This window comes from Vicia villosa, linkage group LG4 (assembly GCF_029867415.1).
Source record: "Vicia villosa cultivar HV-30 ecotype Madison, WI linkage group LG4, Vvil1.0, whole genome shotgun sequence".
Lineage (NCBI taxonomy): Eukaryota > Viridiplantae > Streptophyta > Magnoliopsida > Fabales > Fabaceae > Vicia > Vicia villosa.
The window spans coordinates 49363012-49383406 of NC_081183.1; the positions used below are offsets into that span (position 1 = coordinate 49363012).

The 20395-nt window shown below is 37.4% G+C and overlaps 1 protein-coding gene across 1 annotated transcript; it reads right to left on the minus strand.

Moving 5' to 3' along the window:
- Window positions 1–18277: 18277 nt before the first annotated feature.
- LOC131599153 (uncharacterized) lies at window positions 18278–19510 on the minus strand (the record flags this gene model as incomplete). Its single annotated transcript, XM_058871610.1, has 1 exon — window positions 18278–19510. A coding segment is annotated over one exon (1233 nt), but the record flags the coding sequence as incomplete, so codon positions are not given.
- Window positions 19511–20395: the final 885 nt, after the last annotated feature.

Consider the following 20395-nt stretch of genomic DNA (forward strand, 5'->3'; position numbering starts at 1 on the left):
TCAAGCCTCAAACAGCTCCAACAATTTCTTCGTCTCAAACTCTTTCTGAGGTAACTTAACATTCTCTTCCAATAAATCTCTCAATATCTCTGTTTTCTAACACTTTTCTTGAACAGAATGCACCAACCGTCGACCATACTCAGGAGAAAGTTGTCGAGGTTGCTGAAAAGATTGCTGAAGCTACTCCTGACTCCAACCCTTTTAGCCCTCAGAGGACTGATGCTTTTGGAAGTAACACTGATTCGGCTAACACTCCAGGTCGAAGTCGAACAGATCCTCAGGATAAACTCATTGTCGAAAAAACACTTGTCACAAAAAATGTTGAAGATGTCCCTCGACCAGAACACAATGCAGCTTCTCAGTCCAGACAACATCCTATTGCTGATGATACTAACTCCAACAGTTCTCTTAATCAGGAGGAAATTCTTGACCTGAAGAAGACTAATCCTTTAGAAGCTCTCTTTCGACTTCAGAAGTTGCGACCAAGTTCTTTTGAGATTCCTGCTCAATCGAAGCTATATGCCAGCTAAAAACCCATCTGAACGAACCTGAGTTTCTCGCTGTTCTTGAGAGTTCTGAACATCTTGGTGGAGAAATTCGTAAGATCCTAGACTTACTAATCAAAGCTTCTCTTCCAGCAGTTGTTGTTCAATTCTTCTTTGATTTTGAGGCGTACTTCGACCAGCTCTGGAGGGACCTTATGACGAAGAAGAACATTACTCGTCAGGCAAAGAACAAAGAGCGTGAACTAGAGAGGGAATGGGATGCCAGTGCAGCTTCGACCAAAAAGGTTGAAGAATTTCAGGAGAAAACTTTAAAGTTTTCTGATAAGAAGGGAGAGATCGACAACAAGATTGCTGACTACAAAGCTCAAATTGATGCTCTCAACAAGAAGATTCAAGGTCTTGAACAAGAGAAAATCAATTTAGCCCAAACTGAAGAAATCCCTTCGCCTGAAATTAATAACCAAGAAGTCTTGAAAGGACTTGGTCATGGTGAAAATGCCCTTAAGTTGGAAAGCAACATTCGACAACTTAAGCAAAACTTGTCTCGACTTGATTCTAAGATTGACTTTGAGTCAGCCAAGCTAGCTTATTTTAGGAACAACTTTCCAACTTTGTAATTTTGTTTTCGACTAACTGGCTATATTTTGTAATGTCTGCCAATGCTCTTTATAAGGAACTTTTTGTAATGATTGGCCAAATTTTTAGCCATTTTAATATAATCTTTTGGTTTTATTCTATTATGCGAATTTCTTGAAGTATAGGTTTATATTTCTTCAAATATTTACCGTTTATCCTCAAGATTTGACCATCTGAATTAAGTTCTTCAATTTCATATGCATTGTTTGAAAATACTTGCAAAATTTTGAACGGTCCTTCCCAACTTGGGGACCATTTGCCCAATAACTTATTCCTTTGATCCATGGGTAAAATAACTTTCCATACATAATCACCTATCATGAATGTTTTTTCTTTGACTTTCTTGTTGTAAGCTTTCGCCACTTTTTTCTTTTGTTTTATCAACCTATCCAACGCTATTAGTCGTTCTTCGTCTAATTCTACTAATTCGTCTAACATCATACTCCAGTATTCATCAGACGAAAGACTGTTTTGTCGTTGAATTCTAGCTGACTGTAAATGAATTTCTGCAGGCAACACAGCATCATGCCCAAAAGTCAAACGAAATGGGGTAGTATTTATTGCTTCCTTTGGTGACGTTCGACAAGCCCAAAGGATTTGGTCGAGCGTTTGATGCCAATTTTTTGGCTTTCTCCCCACATGATTTTTTATCAAATTTATAATAACTTTGTTAGCAGCTTCGACCTGACCATTAGCCTGAGCGTAATATGGAGTGGATGTTAGCAATTTAAATCTTGTCTCTGCTGCAAAAGCTTGCATCTTTCGACCAGCAAACACTGATCCTTGATCAGTAGTAATAGTTTCTGGAATCCCATATCTGTAAATAATGTGTTTTTGTATGAAACTAATCACTGATTCTTGATCAGCATTGACTAGTGGAATTGCTTCTATCCATTTAGTAAAATAATCTATTCCCACTAAAATGAATCTTTGTTGCTTAGAAGATGTAGGTTTGATTTCTCCTATTAAATCCAGAGCCCATCCTCTAAAAGGCCAAGGTTTGACAATGGCATGCAATTCACTGGCTGGAACATGTTGAATGCCTGAACATTTCTGGCACTCTTGGCATCCTCTTGCATATTCAATACAGTCTTTTAGCATTGTTGGCCAATATAAACCTTGTCTAAACAACAAACATTTCATCTTATGGCCTGACTGATGAGCTCCACAAACACCACTATGATCCTCTGACACAGCCAAATATGCTTCAGCTTCACTTAAGCATTTCAACAATACACCTTCAGCTGTTTTCTTGTATAAATCATTTCCTAATATCACATAGTTTAGAGCTCTGTATTTAATCTTTCGATCGGTTCCTCCGACTGGATTATTTAGGTATTGTACCAATGGGTTTCTCCAGTCAGAATCTATCATATTGTCGATGGCAAAAATTTCTAAGGCATACAAATCTTTACTTTCAACTTTGTCATCTACCCCCCCAAATTTTGACGTCGACAATTGACCTAACTTGTCTGATATTTCATGAGTTTCTTTCTCTTTGATATCGACCATATCTTCTAACTTGTTTTTAGAAAATCTATAGCCAGAAGCAATCTGTGCCAATTCATTGGCAATGTAATTCTCAGATCTTGGTACATGCAAGATCTCGATATGTTCAAATTTCTCTAACAAGCGTACCACTATTGCATAGTACACTATTAGATTTTCTTTGATGCATTTATACTCTTTCTTGATTTGTCGAATTACCAACTCAGAATCACCTCGAATTTCAACTCGCTTTGCCCCCAAGTCTATCAGGGCTTTCAAACCAGTTATCAAAGCTTCATATTCGACTTCGTTATTAGAACATACAACCTTCATTCTATAGTGGAACTTAGTTGGAAGTCCTTCAGGAGAAATAATCAGGACTCCAATCCCTGATCCATTTTTATGACTAGAACCATCAAAAAATAACTTCCAGTTAGATTGATCGACCAGATCTGCTGATAGTTCAACTAACCCATGTTCGACTATAAAATCGGCCACGATTTGTCCTTTCATAGCTTTTAAAGGAACATATGTTAAGGAGAATTCATTTAGCGCTAAGGCCCATTTACCAATTCGACTATGCAAAATTGGTTTAGACAACATATGTTTAATAACATCAAAATGAGAGGACACATACACATCAACAGGCTTTATATATTGCTTAAGTTTGTTACATGAGAAATACAAGCATAAACATAACTTTTCAATATCATTATACCTAGTTTCAGCATCCACTAAGGTTCGACTTAGATAATATATAGCTCTTTCGACGCCATTATCATCCTCTTGGGCTAACATACTCCCAATTGTCGAACCTGATGCAGCTATGTACAATTTCATACTCTTTTTCCTATTGGGGGGTAACAAAATAGGAGGCTTAGTTAAATAAGCTTTTATTTGGTCGAACGCCTGTTGATGTTCTGGCTCCCATTTGAATTGATCTTCATTCTTGAGCTTCACAAGTGGTGAAAAAATCTTCGTTTTGCCACTTAGATTTGAAATAAATCTCCTCAAGAAATTAATTTTCCCCAACAATGACTGGAGTTGTTTCTTTGTTTCTGGCGCCTTTAGCTCCAAGATTGCTTTCGTCTTGTTCTGGTTTATCTCAATACCTTTCTTGTGAACCACGAAGCCCAGGAAATCCCCTGCATGGACCCCAAAAGCACATTTTAAAGGATTCATTTTGAGTCCATATTTTCTCATTCGTTCAAAAGACTGTCGAAGATGGTCTAAGTGACCATTTTCAGAGTTAGATTTTATTACAATATCATCGATATAGACGTGCATAAACTTGTCAATAAAATCATGAAACATGGAATTCATAGCTCATTGATATGTAGCTCCAGCATTTTTTAAACCAAAGGGCATTACTACCCATTCATAAGTCCCTAAAGCACCTGAGCATCGAAACGCCGTCTTAGGTACATCTTCGTCAGCTATAAAAATTTGGTTATAACCTGAATATCCATCTAATAAACTGAGATATTCAAATCCGGCTGCGGAATCGACTAACATTTCAGCAACAGGCATGGGATATTCATCTTTAGGGGTAGCCTTATTTAAATCTCTGAAATCTATGCATATACGAAGGCTACCATTTTTCTTTATTACAGGCACTATATTAGCTAACCATTCGACATACATCGCAGTTCGAATAAACTTGCTTTTCAGCAATCTTTCAATCTCTACTTTGATTTTTTCCATAACCTCTGGCGCAAATCTTCTAGGAAGCTGCTTGATAGGTTTCTTTCCTGGGTGTAAAGGTAATTGATGTTCGACCACACTTCGACTTAAACCAGGCATTTCATTGTAATCCCATGCAAAACAATCCTTATATTCTTTCAACAGTCGAACCAATTTGGTCTTTAGGTCACTTGTAAGTTTTGTACTTACATAAGTAGGTCTTTTAGTGACTCCGTCACCTAAGTCAACTTCCTCAAGAGGATCTGGAGCTTGCATTCTTTTTACCGATCCTAATGGATCCAATTCGAAGCCTAAAGGTTCGTCATCGTATATCCCATCAAACCTTTCGACCTGGTGATCGACTTCCTGATTGTTTGCATTTTTTACCATCATGGCCTCAATAGCCATATTTTTCTCTAGTTCGGCTTCTAAAGCCATTTTTTCCTTGTTCTCGGCCAAATAAGCCGTTATTCGAGCCAGGTATTCTGACTCAGTGGTCATCATCTTTGACTGTTGTCCCTTGCTCAGGAGGACTTTCATGATTTAATGGTTCATTGGGATCTTCCTTATTCCAAATGAAACCATAATTTGGGTCTTGTCGCGGGGAAAAATCGTTGTCCTTTTTTCGGGATGAGACACCTGATGCCTTCTTTGGGCTCGAGTGCTCAAAAAATGATTTTTCTTTTGTACGGACCAAACTTTTTATTGTTTCCAAAAGAGGAAAAGGAAAAAAGTTGCAATAACCTTAAAAGTGGGGGAGAGATCTTGGGTAAGAGGGTTGGTTATACGAAGGGAAGGTATTAGCACCCAACGTATCTATAGTACTCTATAGGTTTCTTTGCTTTATTTATTCCATTCTTGTTATGGTGGAGGTTCTTGTGAAATAGGTGGGACCTAAGGTGTTTGTTTGATTATGCTCGCATAGATCATCGCGATCCTCTGCATACATATCCCCTAGAGGGAATCAGAGCATCTGTAGCTCGGGGTCTACGGGTGCTAAGGTTTAAATGGTTTTTTTTTTTGTTTTGTTTTGCTCGCCAAGGATCGACCTTGTGCCTACGTATTCTCAAAGGGATGTTGAGAAAGTCAGAGCAATCGTAGTTCCCACTTATGCTAGTGGAAGCAAAGGAAAAGAGACAAATGTCATCTAAATGTTCGATGTATCTAATCTATATCATCACATACATCTGTTTGATTTTGTTTGAAAATCTTTTCATTATAAGCCCGGGGCCATGCCACTTAGGGTGCTTAGAATGATAAAGATGTTTTTGTTGTTTAACCAGCCTTGTGGCAAAAACTTTTAATGAAGTCAGCCTTGTGACAAAAAGTTTTAATTAATCAGCCAGCCTCGTGGCAAAAGTTTCAATGAAGTCAGCCTTGTGACAAAAACTTTGATTAATCAGCCAGTATGGTGGCAAAACGGTTTGATTGATTAGCCAGCCTTGTGGCAAAAAAGTTTGATTGATTAGCCAGCCTTGTGGCAAAAAAGTTTGATTGATTGATTGATTGTTTGTGATGATATAAAAGAGATACTCCTAGCATAGAGATGAAAAATGTCTAATCTCCTAGGGTATTTGATTTGGATATTGGGATGCTTATAAGAAGCCCGTGGGTCCTTGTACGAAGCCCAAGAGGAGGCTATCCGAGGGTCCTTGCATTGTAAGCCCAAGAGGAGGCTATGGGAGGGACAATCCAGGGTCCTTGCATTGTAAGCCCAAGAGGAGGCTATGGGAGGGTCACTCGTTTGTACAAAGCCCAAGGGGAGGCATGGTATAGTTGGTCTGAGCTCTTTGAGCGATTTCACCGGGAAACCATACTCTATGTCCTAACCTAAACTAGTGGAGATTCTTTGCACGAAGCCCAATAGGAGGCTGTGGGGAACCTAGTGTTGTACTAAGTTGAACAAGCACACATATCACATATATGAACAAACATGAACAAGTATTAACAAACATGAACAGGTATGAACAATTATATATATATGACAAAGTGTGTGTATATAATGGAGTTTATGAAGGAAATATACCTGTAAGCATGATCCATTTGTATACACAGGGCTCGGGACTCATACTCGAGGAGAGGTCCACTTGAATTTATTCACAGCTATGTAAACAGGTATTTAGAAAGGCTTGGGACTTATACCTACATGGAGGCCCATGGTATATTTTTTGGGAAGATTTAAAGAAAAACCTTCATTTTTGGTTTGTTATTCAAAGTTAAAAATCAAACTGATCGAGATATGTACAAAACAGTGTGTGTACAATGAAATACCTAATTTCATGTACAGGAATGGGTATGTACAAAAGGGGCTTGGGACTTATACCTACGTGGAGGCCCGTGTTTTATTCACAAAACATGGTTGACTGTTTTATTTACAGACGCGAGGTTTCGCTTTTGAAAGATTGTTTGAAAGTTTGTTTTGAAAGAAGTTTATCCTGTTGGAAGAAAAACTGTACAAAAAGAAAAGAAATGGGACTTACACTCTCTAATATTCGAGAGGCCCCTGTTTTATTTTCATAAAACAGGGTGGGTAGTTTTGAAAAAAAGATGTGAGATTTATTGTTTTAAAAACAGTTTGAAAAGTATTGTTTTGAAAAAGTTTTCTGTACAAAGAAAAACTGTAAAAGGAAAAAAAGAGTGGGTCTTATACTCTCTAATATTCGAGAGGCCCCACTTCGTTTTGAAAATCATTTGATCAATTAAAAAGATTTAATCAATAATTTCAAAAAGAAATGGTTTATCGTTTTTGAAAAGAATGATCGTCCGTTTTAAAACGATTTGAATTTGAAAGAAATTAACTTAATTAAGTTTAAAACAAGTTTTAATGCTTAATTAAGACCTAAGTGATTAGGGTTTGATCAAAAAAGTATTTACAAGTGATTAGGTTTGAAAATTAAATGAAAAACAATATTTAAAGTATTAAAAATACTTAAAAATGAGTCATTTTAAACCTAAATAAAAACATATTAAATAAATATTTTTTGATGATTTTTTTTGATATTGTCAAAATAGGTATATTAAATAAGAAGTGTGTAAAAAATGAAGAAAAAATAAGTTAATTTGATGTATTAAATAATTAAATGAAGTTGTAAAAGAAAATGAAAGAAAATAGTGTTAAAAAAGAGGGTTTGGTCTCACAAGGGTTTGAACCCACGACCTGGAGGTTACCAACCAAAACACTTGCCAACTGAGCTGCGCGCGCAGCTTGTAAATAACACGCTTCCATTTAATTATATTTTAAAACGAACCATTTGAATTTCTGAACAAAAAATGGCGCCAAGAACACATCCCTAACTTGATTTTGAATTTTCTGAAAACTGAGTTGTTTTGATCAATCAAAGGGTCTATCTCACTCGGTTTTTCACGAGGAACATGATGGTGGTCTTATAATTCATTTATTTTTACTCTAAGGGGTTCAATTTTGTGATGAACACGAAGAACCCTAAAACTGAAATTCAAAGTGAAATCGTGTATGATCATGATATGATGCAATTGATTGAGGGTTAATGATCCTCATAGGTGCAGAAACAAGATGGTATGCTCATATTTCATTTATGATGCGTGATTCATAGAGTTTGAAGTTCAAGTGTTCTTACTGTCGCGGGCGAAAAATCGTTTTTGTTTCCTCTTTTTTGTGGATGAGACACCTGATGCCTTCTTTGGGCTCGAGTGCTCAAAAAAATGATTTTTCTTTTGTACCGACCAAACTTTTTATTATTTCCAAAGGAGGAAAAGGAAAAAAGCTGCAATAACCTAAAAGTGGGGGGAGAGATCTTTGGGTAAGAGGGTTGGTTATACGAAGGGAAGGTATTAGCACCCAACGTATCTATAGTACTCTATAGGTTTCTTTGTTATGTTTTATTCCATTCTTGTTGTGGTGGAGGTTCTTGTGAAATAGGTGGGACCTAAGGTGTTTGTTTGATTATGCTCGCAAAGATCATCGCGATCCTCTGCATACATATCCCCTAGAGGGAATCAGAGCATCTGTAGCTCGGGGTCTACGGGTGCTAAGGTTTGAATGGTTTTTTTTTGTTTTGTTTTGCTCGCCAAGGATCGACCTTGTGCCTACGTATTCTCAAAGGGATGTTGAGAAAGTCAGAGCAATCGTAGTTCCCACTTATGCTAGTGGAAGCAAAGGAAAATAGACAAATGTCGTCTAAATGCTAGATGTATCTAATCTATATCATCACATACATCTGTTTGTTTTTGTTTGAAAATCTTTTCATTATAAGCCCGGGGCCATGCCACTTAGAATGATAAAGATGTTTTTGTTTGTTTAACCAGCCTTGTGGCAAAAGTTTTAATGAAGTCAGCCTTGTGACAAAAACTTTGATTAATCAGCCAGCCTTGTGGCAAAAGTTTCAATGAAGTCAGCCTTGTGACAAAAACTTTGATTAATCATCCAGTACGGTGGTAAAACAGTTTGATTGATTAGCCAGCCTTGTGGCAAAAAGGTTTGATTTTTGATTGATTGATTGTTTGTGATGATATATAAGAGATACTCCTAGCATAGAGATGAAAAATGTCTAATCTCCTAGGGTATTTGATTTGGATATTGGGGATGCTTATAAGAAGCCCGTGGGTCCTTGTACGAAGCCCAAGAGGAGGCTATCCGAGGGTCCTTGCATTGTAAGCCCAAGAGGAGGCTATGGGAGGGACAATCCGGGGTCCTTGCATTGTAAGCCCAAGAGGAGGCTATGGGAGGGTCACTCGTTTGTACAAAGCCCAAGGGGAGGCATGGTATAGTTGGTCTGAGCTCTTAGAGCGATTTCACCGGGAAACCATACTCTATGTCCTAACCTAAACTAGTGGAGATTCTTTGCACGAAGCCCAATAGGAGGCTATGGGGAACCTAGTGTTGTACTAAGTTGAACAAGCACACATATCACACATATGAACAAACATGAACAAGTATGAACAAATGTGAACAAACATGAACAATTACCAAAGTGTGTGTATATAATGGAGTTTATGAAGGAAATATACCTGTAGGCATGATCCATTTGTATACACAGGGCTCGGGACTCACACTCGGGGAGAGGTCCATTTGAGTTTATTCAAAACTATGTAAACAGGTATTCACAAAAGGGCTTGGGACTTATACCTACATGGAGGCCCGTAGTATATTTTTTGGGAAGATTTAAAGAAACCTTCATTTTTGGTTTGTTATTCAAAGTTAAAAATCAAACTGATTGAGATATGTACAAAAGGCGTACAATGAAATACCTAATTTCATGTACTGGAATGGGTATGTACAAAAGGGCTTGGGACTTATACCTACGTGGAGGCCCGTGTTTTATTTACAAAACATGGTTGACTGTTTATTTACAGACGCGTTGTTTAAAAAAAACGGTTTGAAGATTTGTTTTGAAAGAGTTTTCTGTACAAAGAAAAACTGTATAAAGAAAAGGAAAGGGACTTATACTCTCTAATATTCGAGAGGCCCATGTTTTATTTTCATAAAACATGGTGGATGGTTTAAAAAAGAGTTGAAAGATTTGTTTGTTAAAAAAACTGTTTGGAAGTTTATTTGGAAAAAAGTTTTCTGTTAAAACAAAAACTGTACAAAGAAAGACGAAAGGGACTTATACTCTCTAATATTCGAGAGGCCCCACATCGTTTTGAAAATCAATTGATCAATTAAAAAGATTTAATCAATAGTTTCCTTTGAAAATCAAAAAGAAATGGTTTACCGTTTTTGAAAAGGAATCGGGATCGCTCGTTTTTAAAACGATTTGAATTTTGAAAGAAATCAATTTAATCGAGATAAACAAGAAGATTGTCTTCAATTAACATTTAGATGATTAGGGTTTGCTTCAAAAGATATTTACAAGTGATTAAATTTGAAAATCAAATGAAAAATAATATTTAAAAGTATTAAAATTTCTTAAAAACAAGTCATTTTAAAACCAATTAAAAATGTATCAAATAAATATTTTTTGTGATTTTTTTTTGATATTGTCAAAATATACATATTAAATAAGAGGTGTGTAAAAAATGAAGAGAAAATGAATTGATTTGGTTAGTTAAATAATTAGATGAAGTTTGTAAAAAAATGAAAGAAAAATAGTGCTAAAAAAGAAGGTTTGGTCCCTTGGAGTGTTGAACTCGTGACCTTGAGGTTACCATTCAAAAACTTAGCCAACTGGACCACGCGCGTGGTCTGTTAATACTTGCAACGAATTAAAATATATTTTGAATCAATTTCCAAATTTCAGTTTCAAAAATATGGCGCCAAGAACACAAACCCAATTCAAATTTGAAAATTCTGAAAACTGGATTGTTTTGATCAAGTGAATAGCCTATCTTGCTCGATTTTGGACGAGGAACATGATGGTACCATTTAATTCCATTTATTTTCACTCTAAGATCATTAATTTTCTGATGAACATGAAGAACCCTAATTCCCTAATTCAATCTGAAATCGTGTTTGTGCAAGATAATTGGCAATTGATTGAGGGTTAATGATCTATGCATGTGCAGAAACAAGATAGTATGGCAGTTTTTCATTTATGATGCATGTATGATAGAGTTTGAAGTTCATGTGGCTTACCTTCAAAAACGGCCAAACTGGAAATTGAAATCGTGCCTGGAGGTGTTACAGATGTTGTTTCTTGATCTGGACAGCATCAATGGACCTTATGGAACATGTTTGAATGCTTGGAACAGTTTGAATTCACCTGAGCTAAGCTATGGAACCTGAACTGCAGTTGCTTCAAGTATGAATCGAATTTGAAGATGGAGATGTTACAGGTCATATGTGAGTGTTTGGATCATTCATATGAAGTATATGGAAGGTGTTAGAAGTGATAGTTTGGACAGAAATGGCCTGGATTTGATTTTGGCATGATAAGGCTCTCTTTATGCAAACATGGTGGTTGAAGAGTGATTCTGAGATTTAGGTGTTTTTGGGGTGGGTGAGTGGTTCAAACACATCCCATATGATGTTTATGAGTTGTTAGAACCATCACTTTGGCCAGAAATTCAAAGGTTTGGAGGTTGGGATTTCTACCTCACTTTGAAACTTGAAACTTGCAACTTAAGAAAGAAGGGAGAAAACCTATAATTGTGAGGTTTTGGTGTGAATTTGAAGATGATTTGAACCTCTATTTATAGGCCAAGGATTCTGAATGGAGAGCTCTTGCAAGTGGCTTCAAGAATGATGATTTGGCATTTGGAGATAGAAAGGAATCTTACCATTTAATGCAAAATGGTTAAAGTGACTTAACCATGGTTATTTCTCTAAGCTTCTTATCTCTTTCCATTCTGATCTCAAATCAGAAAAATATCATTCAATCATTGCTTTTTTGCATCATTGCTTGAATTATAGGTCATGTAGTCTTGAAACTTAGTGAAAAATGGTGAAAATTCAAGTGAAAATGATCACTAAATGCATAATTCAAAACCATAGCTACACTCCATATTTTTTCATGCTCTTGGACATTTTGGAAAGCTCATGTTACACACTTCAAAAGCTTAGTTGAAAGTTTCTTCAAGATCCTTAAGGAAGTGGGTGAAAAAGATCCATGAACTTTGAAGAAAATGAGATTTCAAGTGAAACTTTCAAAAAGTACCAACTTTGAAGCACCATATCTCTTAAATGGTTGATCTTATGGAAAAAATTTATATGTGTCAAAGTTGTTTATTGGATCAAAATCTACAACTTTCATGTTGGAAGTTTTTTTCAGTTTGTAGGTGAAATTTTGAGAAATTCCCTTTCAAAGTTTGGAAAAAACCATGAAAAACACTTAGAAAAATTTCTAAGTATGAAAAGTCAAACTTTGACTTTTTGATTCTTGATTGATTTTCTTGATTTTTCTTGATCAAATGACTTCATATATCATATATTGATGATTCAAAACTTCAAAAGTCATGGTTGACCAAAATTCCCCAAAAGTCAATGGTGATCTTGTACAGTTGACTTTTTCAGATGAATCGCGTTTCTGGAGATTTCAAATGAAACAGGCTACCCTCATCAAATGAATGGTATGAATGGATCACATTGAAGCATTAGAGGATATTGAGCCATGGTTTGAGTTGTGGCACCATGTCCTGATTAAAAAGTCAGTTGTTCAGTGAATTAGGTCAAAAACCCTAATTGTCGACCTGATGAAATTGATGACTGTGGATCTTGAATTGAGACACAATCTTCATTGGATATTGTCATAGGGATTATTTGAGGATGATTGAAACCTTTGATTGACTTCCTGGGGGTTTTTAGGGTTTCCCAAATGTGATCCCTGATTTTAGTCCCTGATAGTTCAAAACCCTAATCTGAGGATTTGTCTGATCAATCCTTGTGTAGGAGATGTTATGAGCCAATGGATTAGGTCAAAATGATGCACTTGAGGTCTTGATATCATGTCCCAAGCCATTAGGTCAAATTCTGAGCAAAAGTCAAGAGTATGCTGTCTTCAGTCAAAACCCTAATTCAGTCGATTCAAAGTCTTTGAGCTTGTTGAAATGAATCTCTGAGGACCAAATGTTAATTGTTGATGAAGATGATTCATTTGAAATGAAGGGAGAACAAAACCCTAATTGATTGTTACTTGTATTGATGAGTGATTTCCTGATTAAATCCTGCTGAGTCACAAGTAGCAAACACAAGCTATGCAATTTGTTAGAGATGCAAATGATGCATATGCAGATGATATGAGGTGGTATCTTAGGTCAAAACTTGGGGTATGACACTTACCTTAAAAACGACCAAGCTGGAGATTGAATTTTGCAAAGGAGGGCTTCCAGATGTTGTTTCTTGATCTGAACACCTTCAGTGGACCTTATGGAACATGTTTGGATGCTTGGAACCATCTGAATTCATCTGTGCTAAGCTGTGGTACCCGACCTGCATAACCTTGGAGTGTGAATCGAATTTGAAGATTATGAGGTTACAGATCATATGTGAGTACTTGGATCATTCATATGAAGTATATGGAAGGTGTTAGAAGTGATAGTTTGGACAGAAATGGCCTGGATTTGATTTTGGCATGATAAGGCTAGTGTTATGCATATTTGGGAAGTGAGGTAGTGATTCTGAGATTTAGGTGTTTTTGGGGTGTGTGAGTGGATCAAACACATCATATTTGATGTTTATGAGATGTTAGAACCATCACTTTGGCCATAACTCAAAGGGTTTGGAGGTTGAGTTTTCTACCTCTTTGAAAACTATGAAACTTGCAATTCAAGAAAGAAGAGAGAAAACCTATAATTGTGAGGTTTTGGTGTGAATTTGAATGTGGTAAGGACCTCTATTTATAGGCCAAGGTTTCTGAATACAAAGCTTTGCAAGTTGCTTCAAGAAGTGATGATTTGGCTTAAGAGATAAAATGGAATCTTTCACATTAAATGCAAATGGTTAAAGTAACTAAACCATGGTTATTTTGGCCAAGCTTCTTATCCCTTTCCTATCTGATCTTAAACCAGAAAATATCTCTCAATCATTGCTTTGGTGTGTCATCACTTGAATTATAGGTCATGTAGTCTTGAAACTTAGTGAAAAATGGTGAAAATTCAAGTGAAAATGATCACTAAATGCATAATTCAAAACCATAGTTATGCTCCATATTTTTTCATGCTCTTGGACATTTTGGAAAGCTCATGTTACACACTTCAAAACCCTAGTTGAAAGTTTCTTCAAGACCTTTAAGGAAATGGGTGAAAAAGATCCATGAACTTTGAAGAAAATGAAGTTTTAAGTGAAATTTTCAAAAAGTACCAACTTTGAAGCACCATATCTCTTAAATGGTTGATCTTATGGAAAAAATTTATATGTGTCAAAGTTGTTTATTGGATCAAAATCTACAACTTTCATGTTGGAAGTTTTTTTCAGTTTGTAGGTGAAATTTTGAGAAATTCCCTTCCAAAGTTTGGAAAAAACCATTGAAAAACACTTAGAAATTTTTCTAAGTATGAAAAGTCAAACTTTTGACTTTTGATTCTTGATTGATTTTCTTGATTTTTCTTGATCAAATGACTTCATATATCATATATTGATGATTCAAAACTTCAAAAGTCATGGTTGACCAAAATTCCCCAAAAGTCAATGGTGATCTTGTACAGTTGACTTTTTTCAGACGAATCGCGTTTCTGGAGATTTCAAATGAAACAGGCTATCCTCACCAAATGAATAGTATGAATGGATCATATTGAGGTATTAGAGGATATTGAGCCATGATTTGAGTTATGACACCATGTCCTGATTAAAAAGTCAGTGGTTTAGTGAATTAGGTCAAAAAACCCTAATTGTCGATCTGATGAAATTGATGACTGTGGATCTTGAATTGAGATGTAATTTCCATTGTATATTGTTATAGGGATTATTTGAAGATGATTGTAATCTTTGATTGACTTCCTGAGGATTTTTAGGGTTTCCCAAAGGTGATCCCTGATTTCAGTCCCTGATAGTTCAAAACCCTGATCTGAGGATTTGTCTGATCAATCTTTGTATAGGAGATGTTCTGAGCCAATGGATTAGGTCAAAATGATGCACTTGGGGTCTTGAGGTCATGTCCCAAGTCATTAGGTCAATCTCTGAGCAAAAGTCAGGAGTATGCTATCTTCAGTCAAAACCCTAATTCAGTCGATTCAAAGCTGTTGAGTTTGTTGAAGTGAATCTCTGAGGACCAAATGTTGATTGTTGATGAAGATAGTTCTTTGGAGATGAAGGGAGAACAAAACCCTAATTGATTGTTACTTGTACTGATGAGTGATTTCTTGATTAAATCCCTGCTGAGTCACAAGTAACAAACACAAGCTATGCAATTTGTTAGAGATGCAAATGATGCATATGCAAATGATATGAGGTGGTATCTTAGGTCAAAAATTGGGGTATGACAGATGCCCCTATTTAAGTTTCTTCAACCTGAGATATGAAGATTGAAAATCTTCGTTTTGATAGGGTGGAAGAGACTTAAATATCAGAAGACGCAAATTTTGGACCTAAGATACCAAAATTGCGAATGATGCAAGGATATCTTTACCGAGGGAATATCAAGAACTGACTCCACTGGGGAAAAGAGATTGGGAAGGATGTCTCAATCCGTTTTAAGGAAGAGAATCCATTTTTCTTTTTTGGGAAAGCAAGTGTATGCTTCACCGGGGAATGATAGCTTTGTAAAAAACTTACCAATCGACATTATCGACTATCAGCATGGGGATAGACTTGTTTAATAATGCGAAGGTGAAAGGTATGAAACTGTGTTACCGACTATCAGCATGGTGATAGACTTGACAAGGTAAAAAGAGTTTCAAAGGTTTGGTTAATATTACCGACTATCAGCATTGTGATAGACATGTTAAATAATATAACCAGAACAAAAGGTTACCGACTACCAGCCTTGTGATAGCGGTTTTGAAGACATGATCAATTATCAGCCAAGTGATAAAATGATTCTGGAGACTTTGTTAGGGAAATTACTGGTTATTCAGCCTTGTGAATAGTAATAAGACCCTGATCGTCAAATGATCTTCATGATTGATTTCCTTGAGAGGAAAAGAAAACTTTCGGAAGAGACATGAGCTGCTCAGAAGATGAGGCTATTGCTTATTGTCTGTTTTTCACGACTCTGTTTGAGGAATCGGAATTTGAATCTTTGGTAAAGACAGGGTTCTAACCAAGAATGAATTGGAAAGAAATAGTCAAACAAGACTTTGCACCCATGAGGAATGAACTCAACTGGGGATCTCCTCCTTTGTTTTGAAAGGAGAAACTAAAGCAACCTTCTTCCACGAGGAATGATCTCAGTGGGGAACTGGAGAAAAGAAGATGTTCTTTCTGCTTATGGGTGACAACCTACTTGGAGAGATGACACGCCCATATTTGTTTTTCTTTCTTTTCTTTCTTTTTTCTTCTTTTTGAGGATAAATATATCCTAAACAAGTGATTTTAAAGCAAACATTGAAAAATGCAAGAATGCATAAATGATGCAAATATGTATGAATGATGAATGTCATGAATGTAGCATGCATGCTGACGATACTGACAGACAAAGAGTATATACTGGAGAGGGACCGACGTCGCAATACAACCAGATACTTGGCAAATGTTCTTCAACACGGTGTAGATAACACGGGTGATGAATGGTGTTGCGTGCTTTAAACTTCTCTGGGGAAGACAAGCATCTTTTCTCATTGAGATGGAAGAGCTTCTTCACTGGAGATGGAAAATCTTCGTCACTGGGGATAAAAGACCTTCTTTACTGGGGATAGAAGAGCTTCTTCACTGGGGATAGAAGAGCTTTTCCTATCATAATCTTTGATTCATCCTATGGAGATAGCTGTTGATGTTCCTTCGGTTGTTCACCACTCAAAGGAAAGTTTCGCTTTTATTTTGAAAAAGAAAAGTGAAGTAAATTCATTTAAAACTTTTTTTCTTTTTTTTTCAAAAGTGAATAACACAATTAAAGCGTCATTTTGCAAGCTAAAAGAAATTAGAGATTGCAAACAAATGGGCACAAGGCTCAAATTTATTTAATAGGATGGAAATCAGCTAAAGGCGTGATTCCATGGAGTATTTACAAAAGTTGGAAATGGTAATTATGCGGAAAAGGCTACATTGAAAGCAATAACCACTATCCCCTTAACAACTTTGAGTTCCAACTGTGCTTGTCGCTTCAGATTGATAATGATTTGATCGAAGATCCTTTGATGGAAAAAGACTCCTCAGGTGACGAAGTACAGACTGATGCAGTTACTTTGTCATAAATCCCTAATTTTTGCCTAGATTGCCTTTTCAGGTTTTCAATCTACCAGGATGAATTTTTTTCTGTTTATTGTCTCTAATTTTTGCCTGGACCGCCCTTTCGGGTTTTCAGTCCACCGAGACGCTCATTTTTGCCTAAGTCGCCCTTTGCGGGTTTTCGACTTACCGAGCTGTTCTTTTGTATTTTTTAGACAAAGTATTTCTTGACTGCATCAGCATTCACAGGATATGGGAGTTCATCACCATCCATGGTTGCAAGAGTCATGGCGCCGCCAGAAAATGTTCTTTGGACAACATACGGGCCTTCGTAATTAGGAGACCATTTGCCCCTAGAATCTGGTTGAAAAGACAAGATCTTTTTAAGCACGAGGTCGCCTTCTCGAAATTCACGAGGTCGAACCTTTTTGTTGAAGGCTTGTTTCATCCTTGCTTGGTATAACTGTCCATGGCATAGAGCAGTCATACGTTTTTCTTCGATTAAGTTCAACTGATCGTATCTGCTTTGACACCATTCAGCCTCTGATAACTTAGTCTCCATGAGGACTCTCATTGATGGTATTTCAACTTCTACGGGGAGCACAGCTTCCATGCCGTATACTAGAGAAAAGGGAGTTGCCCCTGTTGAAGTACGCACTGAAGTACGGTACCCATGTAAAGCAAATGGCAACATTTCATGCCAGTCTTTGTAAGTGACGACCATTTTCTGGACGATCTTCTTAATGTTCTTGTTAGCAGCTTCAACGGCGCCGTTCATTTTTGGTCTGTAAGGAGAAGAGTTATGATGCTCAATCTTGAATTCCTCACACAATTCTTTCATCATCTTGTTATTCAAGTTCGAACCATTGTCAGTAATGATCTTGCTGGGAATACCATATCGGCAAATGATGTTATTCTTGATAAACCTCACAACCACTTGTCTTGTAACATTGGCGTAAGATGCTGCTTCGACCCATTTGGTGAAGTAATCAATTGCTACCAAGATGAAACGATGACCGTTTGAAGCTTTTGGTTCGATCATTCCAATCATGTCGATACCCCACATGGAGAAAGGCCACGGAGATGAGAGAACGTTGAGTAGAGTCGGCGGTACATGGATCTTATCTGCGTAGATCTGGCACTTGTGACATCTCTTCACGTGTTTGTAACAGTCAGATTCCATTGTCAACCAATAGTATCCTGCTCTTAAGATCTTTTTGGACATTGCATGCCCATTTGAATGAGTTCCAAAGGACCCTTCATGCACTTCATGCATTAACATGTCTGCTTCGTGTCTGTCCACGCATCTGAGCAAAACCATGTCGAAGTTTCTTTTGTATAGCACGTCTCCGTTCAGGAAGAAACTGCCAGAAAGTCTCCTTAGAGTCTTCTTGTCTTTGTTTGATGCCCCAAGCGGGTACTCTTGAGTTTGAAGGAAGCGTTTGATATCGTGGAACCACGGTTTATCATCGATGACTGCTTCAGTTGCAAACACATAGGCGGGCCTTTCAAGGCGCGTAATTCTGACTGTAGGCATATCGTTCCAATGATTGACTTTGAACATGGAAGATAAAGTAGCCAAGGCGTCTGCCATTCGATTCTGATCTCGAGGTATATGATGCAATTCAACCTTGTTGAAGAAAGTCAACAGACGTCTTGCATAATCTCTGTAAGGAATCAAGCCAGGGTGGTAAGTTTCCCACTTGTCTTTGATTTGGTTGATCACGAGGGCTGAATCTCCATATATGTCTAGGATTTTGATCCTTAAGTCAATGGCTTCTTCGAGACCCATGATACAAGCTTCATATTCTGCGATGTTGTTGGTGCACTCAAATAGCAATCTGGCGGAGAACGGGATATGAGTACCCTTGGGAGTGATGATGATTGCCCCAATTCCATTGCCAAAAGCGTTTACTGCTCCATCAAAAATTAGGCCCCATCTTGATCCGGGTTCAGGACCTTCTTCAGGTAACGGTTCGTCACAATCTTTCATCTTCAAGTACAAGACATCTTCATCAGGAAAGTCAAACTTGAGAGATTGATATTCATTAATTGGTTGATGCGCCAAATGATCGGCGAGAATGCTTCCTTTAACCGCTTTTTGAGCACGGTACTCAATGTCATATTCAGATAACAGCATTTGCCATCGGGCAATCCTTCCTGTTAAGGCGGGCTTTTCAAAGACGTACTTGATCGGATCCATTTTGGAGATTAACCAAGTAGTATTGTTGATCATGTATTGGCGGAGACGTTTTGAAGCCCAAGCCAAAGCACAACATGTTTTTTCGAGCATGGAGTAACGAGACTCACAGTCTGTGAATTTCTTACTCAGGTAATAGATGGCATGCTCCTTCTTACCGGTTTCATCTTGCTGTCCAAGCATACAACCCATGGATTCTTCCAACACGGTAAGGTACATGATTAATGGTCTTCCTTCAACTGGAGGAATCAATATTGGTGGTTCTAACAGGTACTCCTTGATACTGTCGAACGCTTTCTGGCAATCTTCAGTCCATACAACCCCTTGATCTTTGCGGAGAAGCTTGAAAATTGGCCCACAAGTAGCAGTCATTTGAGAGATAAATCTGGAGATATAGTTCAATCGTCCGAGAAATCCTCTTACTTGCTTTTCAGTTTTTGGTGCAGGCATCTCTTGAATAGCTCTGACTTTGTCGGGATCTACTTCAATACCTCTTTGGCTGACAATGAAACCCAAGAGTTTTCCAGATCTAACCCCAAAAGTACATTTGTTAGGATTCAAGCGAAGCTGATATTTCCTTAGTCGTTGAAACAACTTCAAAAGGTATTCAATATGTTCTTCTTCTGTGCTGGACTTGGCTATCATGTCGTCCACATAAACTTCAATTTCTTTATGCATCATGTCATGAAAGAGAGTAGTCATTGCCCTTTGGTAAGTTGCGCCTGCATTCTTTAATCCAAACGGCATCACTTTGTAGCAAAAGGTACCCCATGGGGTGATGAAAGATGTCTTCTCCATGTCTTCAGGAGCCATCTTGATCTGATTATAACCGGAGAACCCGTCCATGAAGGAAAAGACGTTGAACTTAGCGGTGTTATCAACCAACATGTCGATATGTGGTAATGGAAAGTCATCTTTTGGACTGGCCTTGTTCAAGTCACGGTAGTCAACACACATTCTGACTTTGCCATCTTTCTTCGGAACTGGCACTATGTTGGCCAACCATTGAGGATACTCAGAGGTGACAAGAAAACCTGCGTCGAGTTGCTTTTGAACTTCCACTTTGATCTTGTTAGCCATATCAGGGTGAGTCCTTCGCAATTTCTGCTTAACCGGCGGACATTCTGGCTTCAATGGCAAGTAATGCTGAACAATATTGGTATCCAACCCAGGCATGTCTTGGTAGGACCAGGCAAACACGTCAAC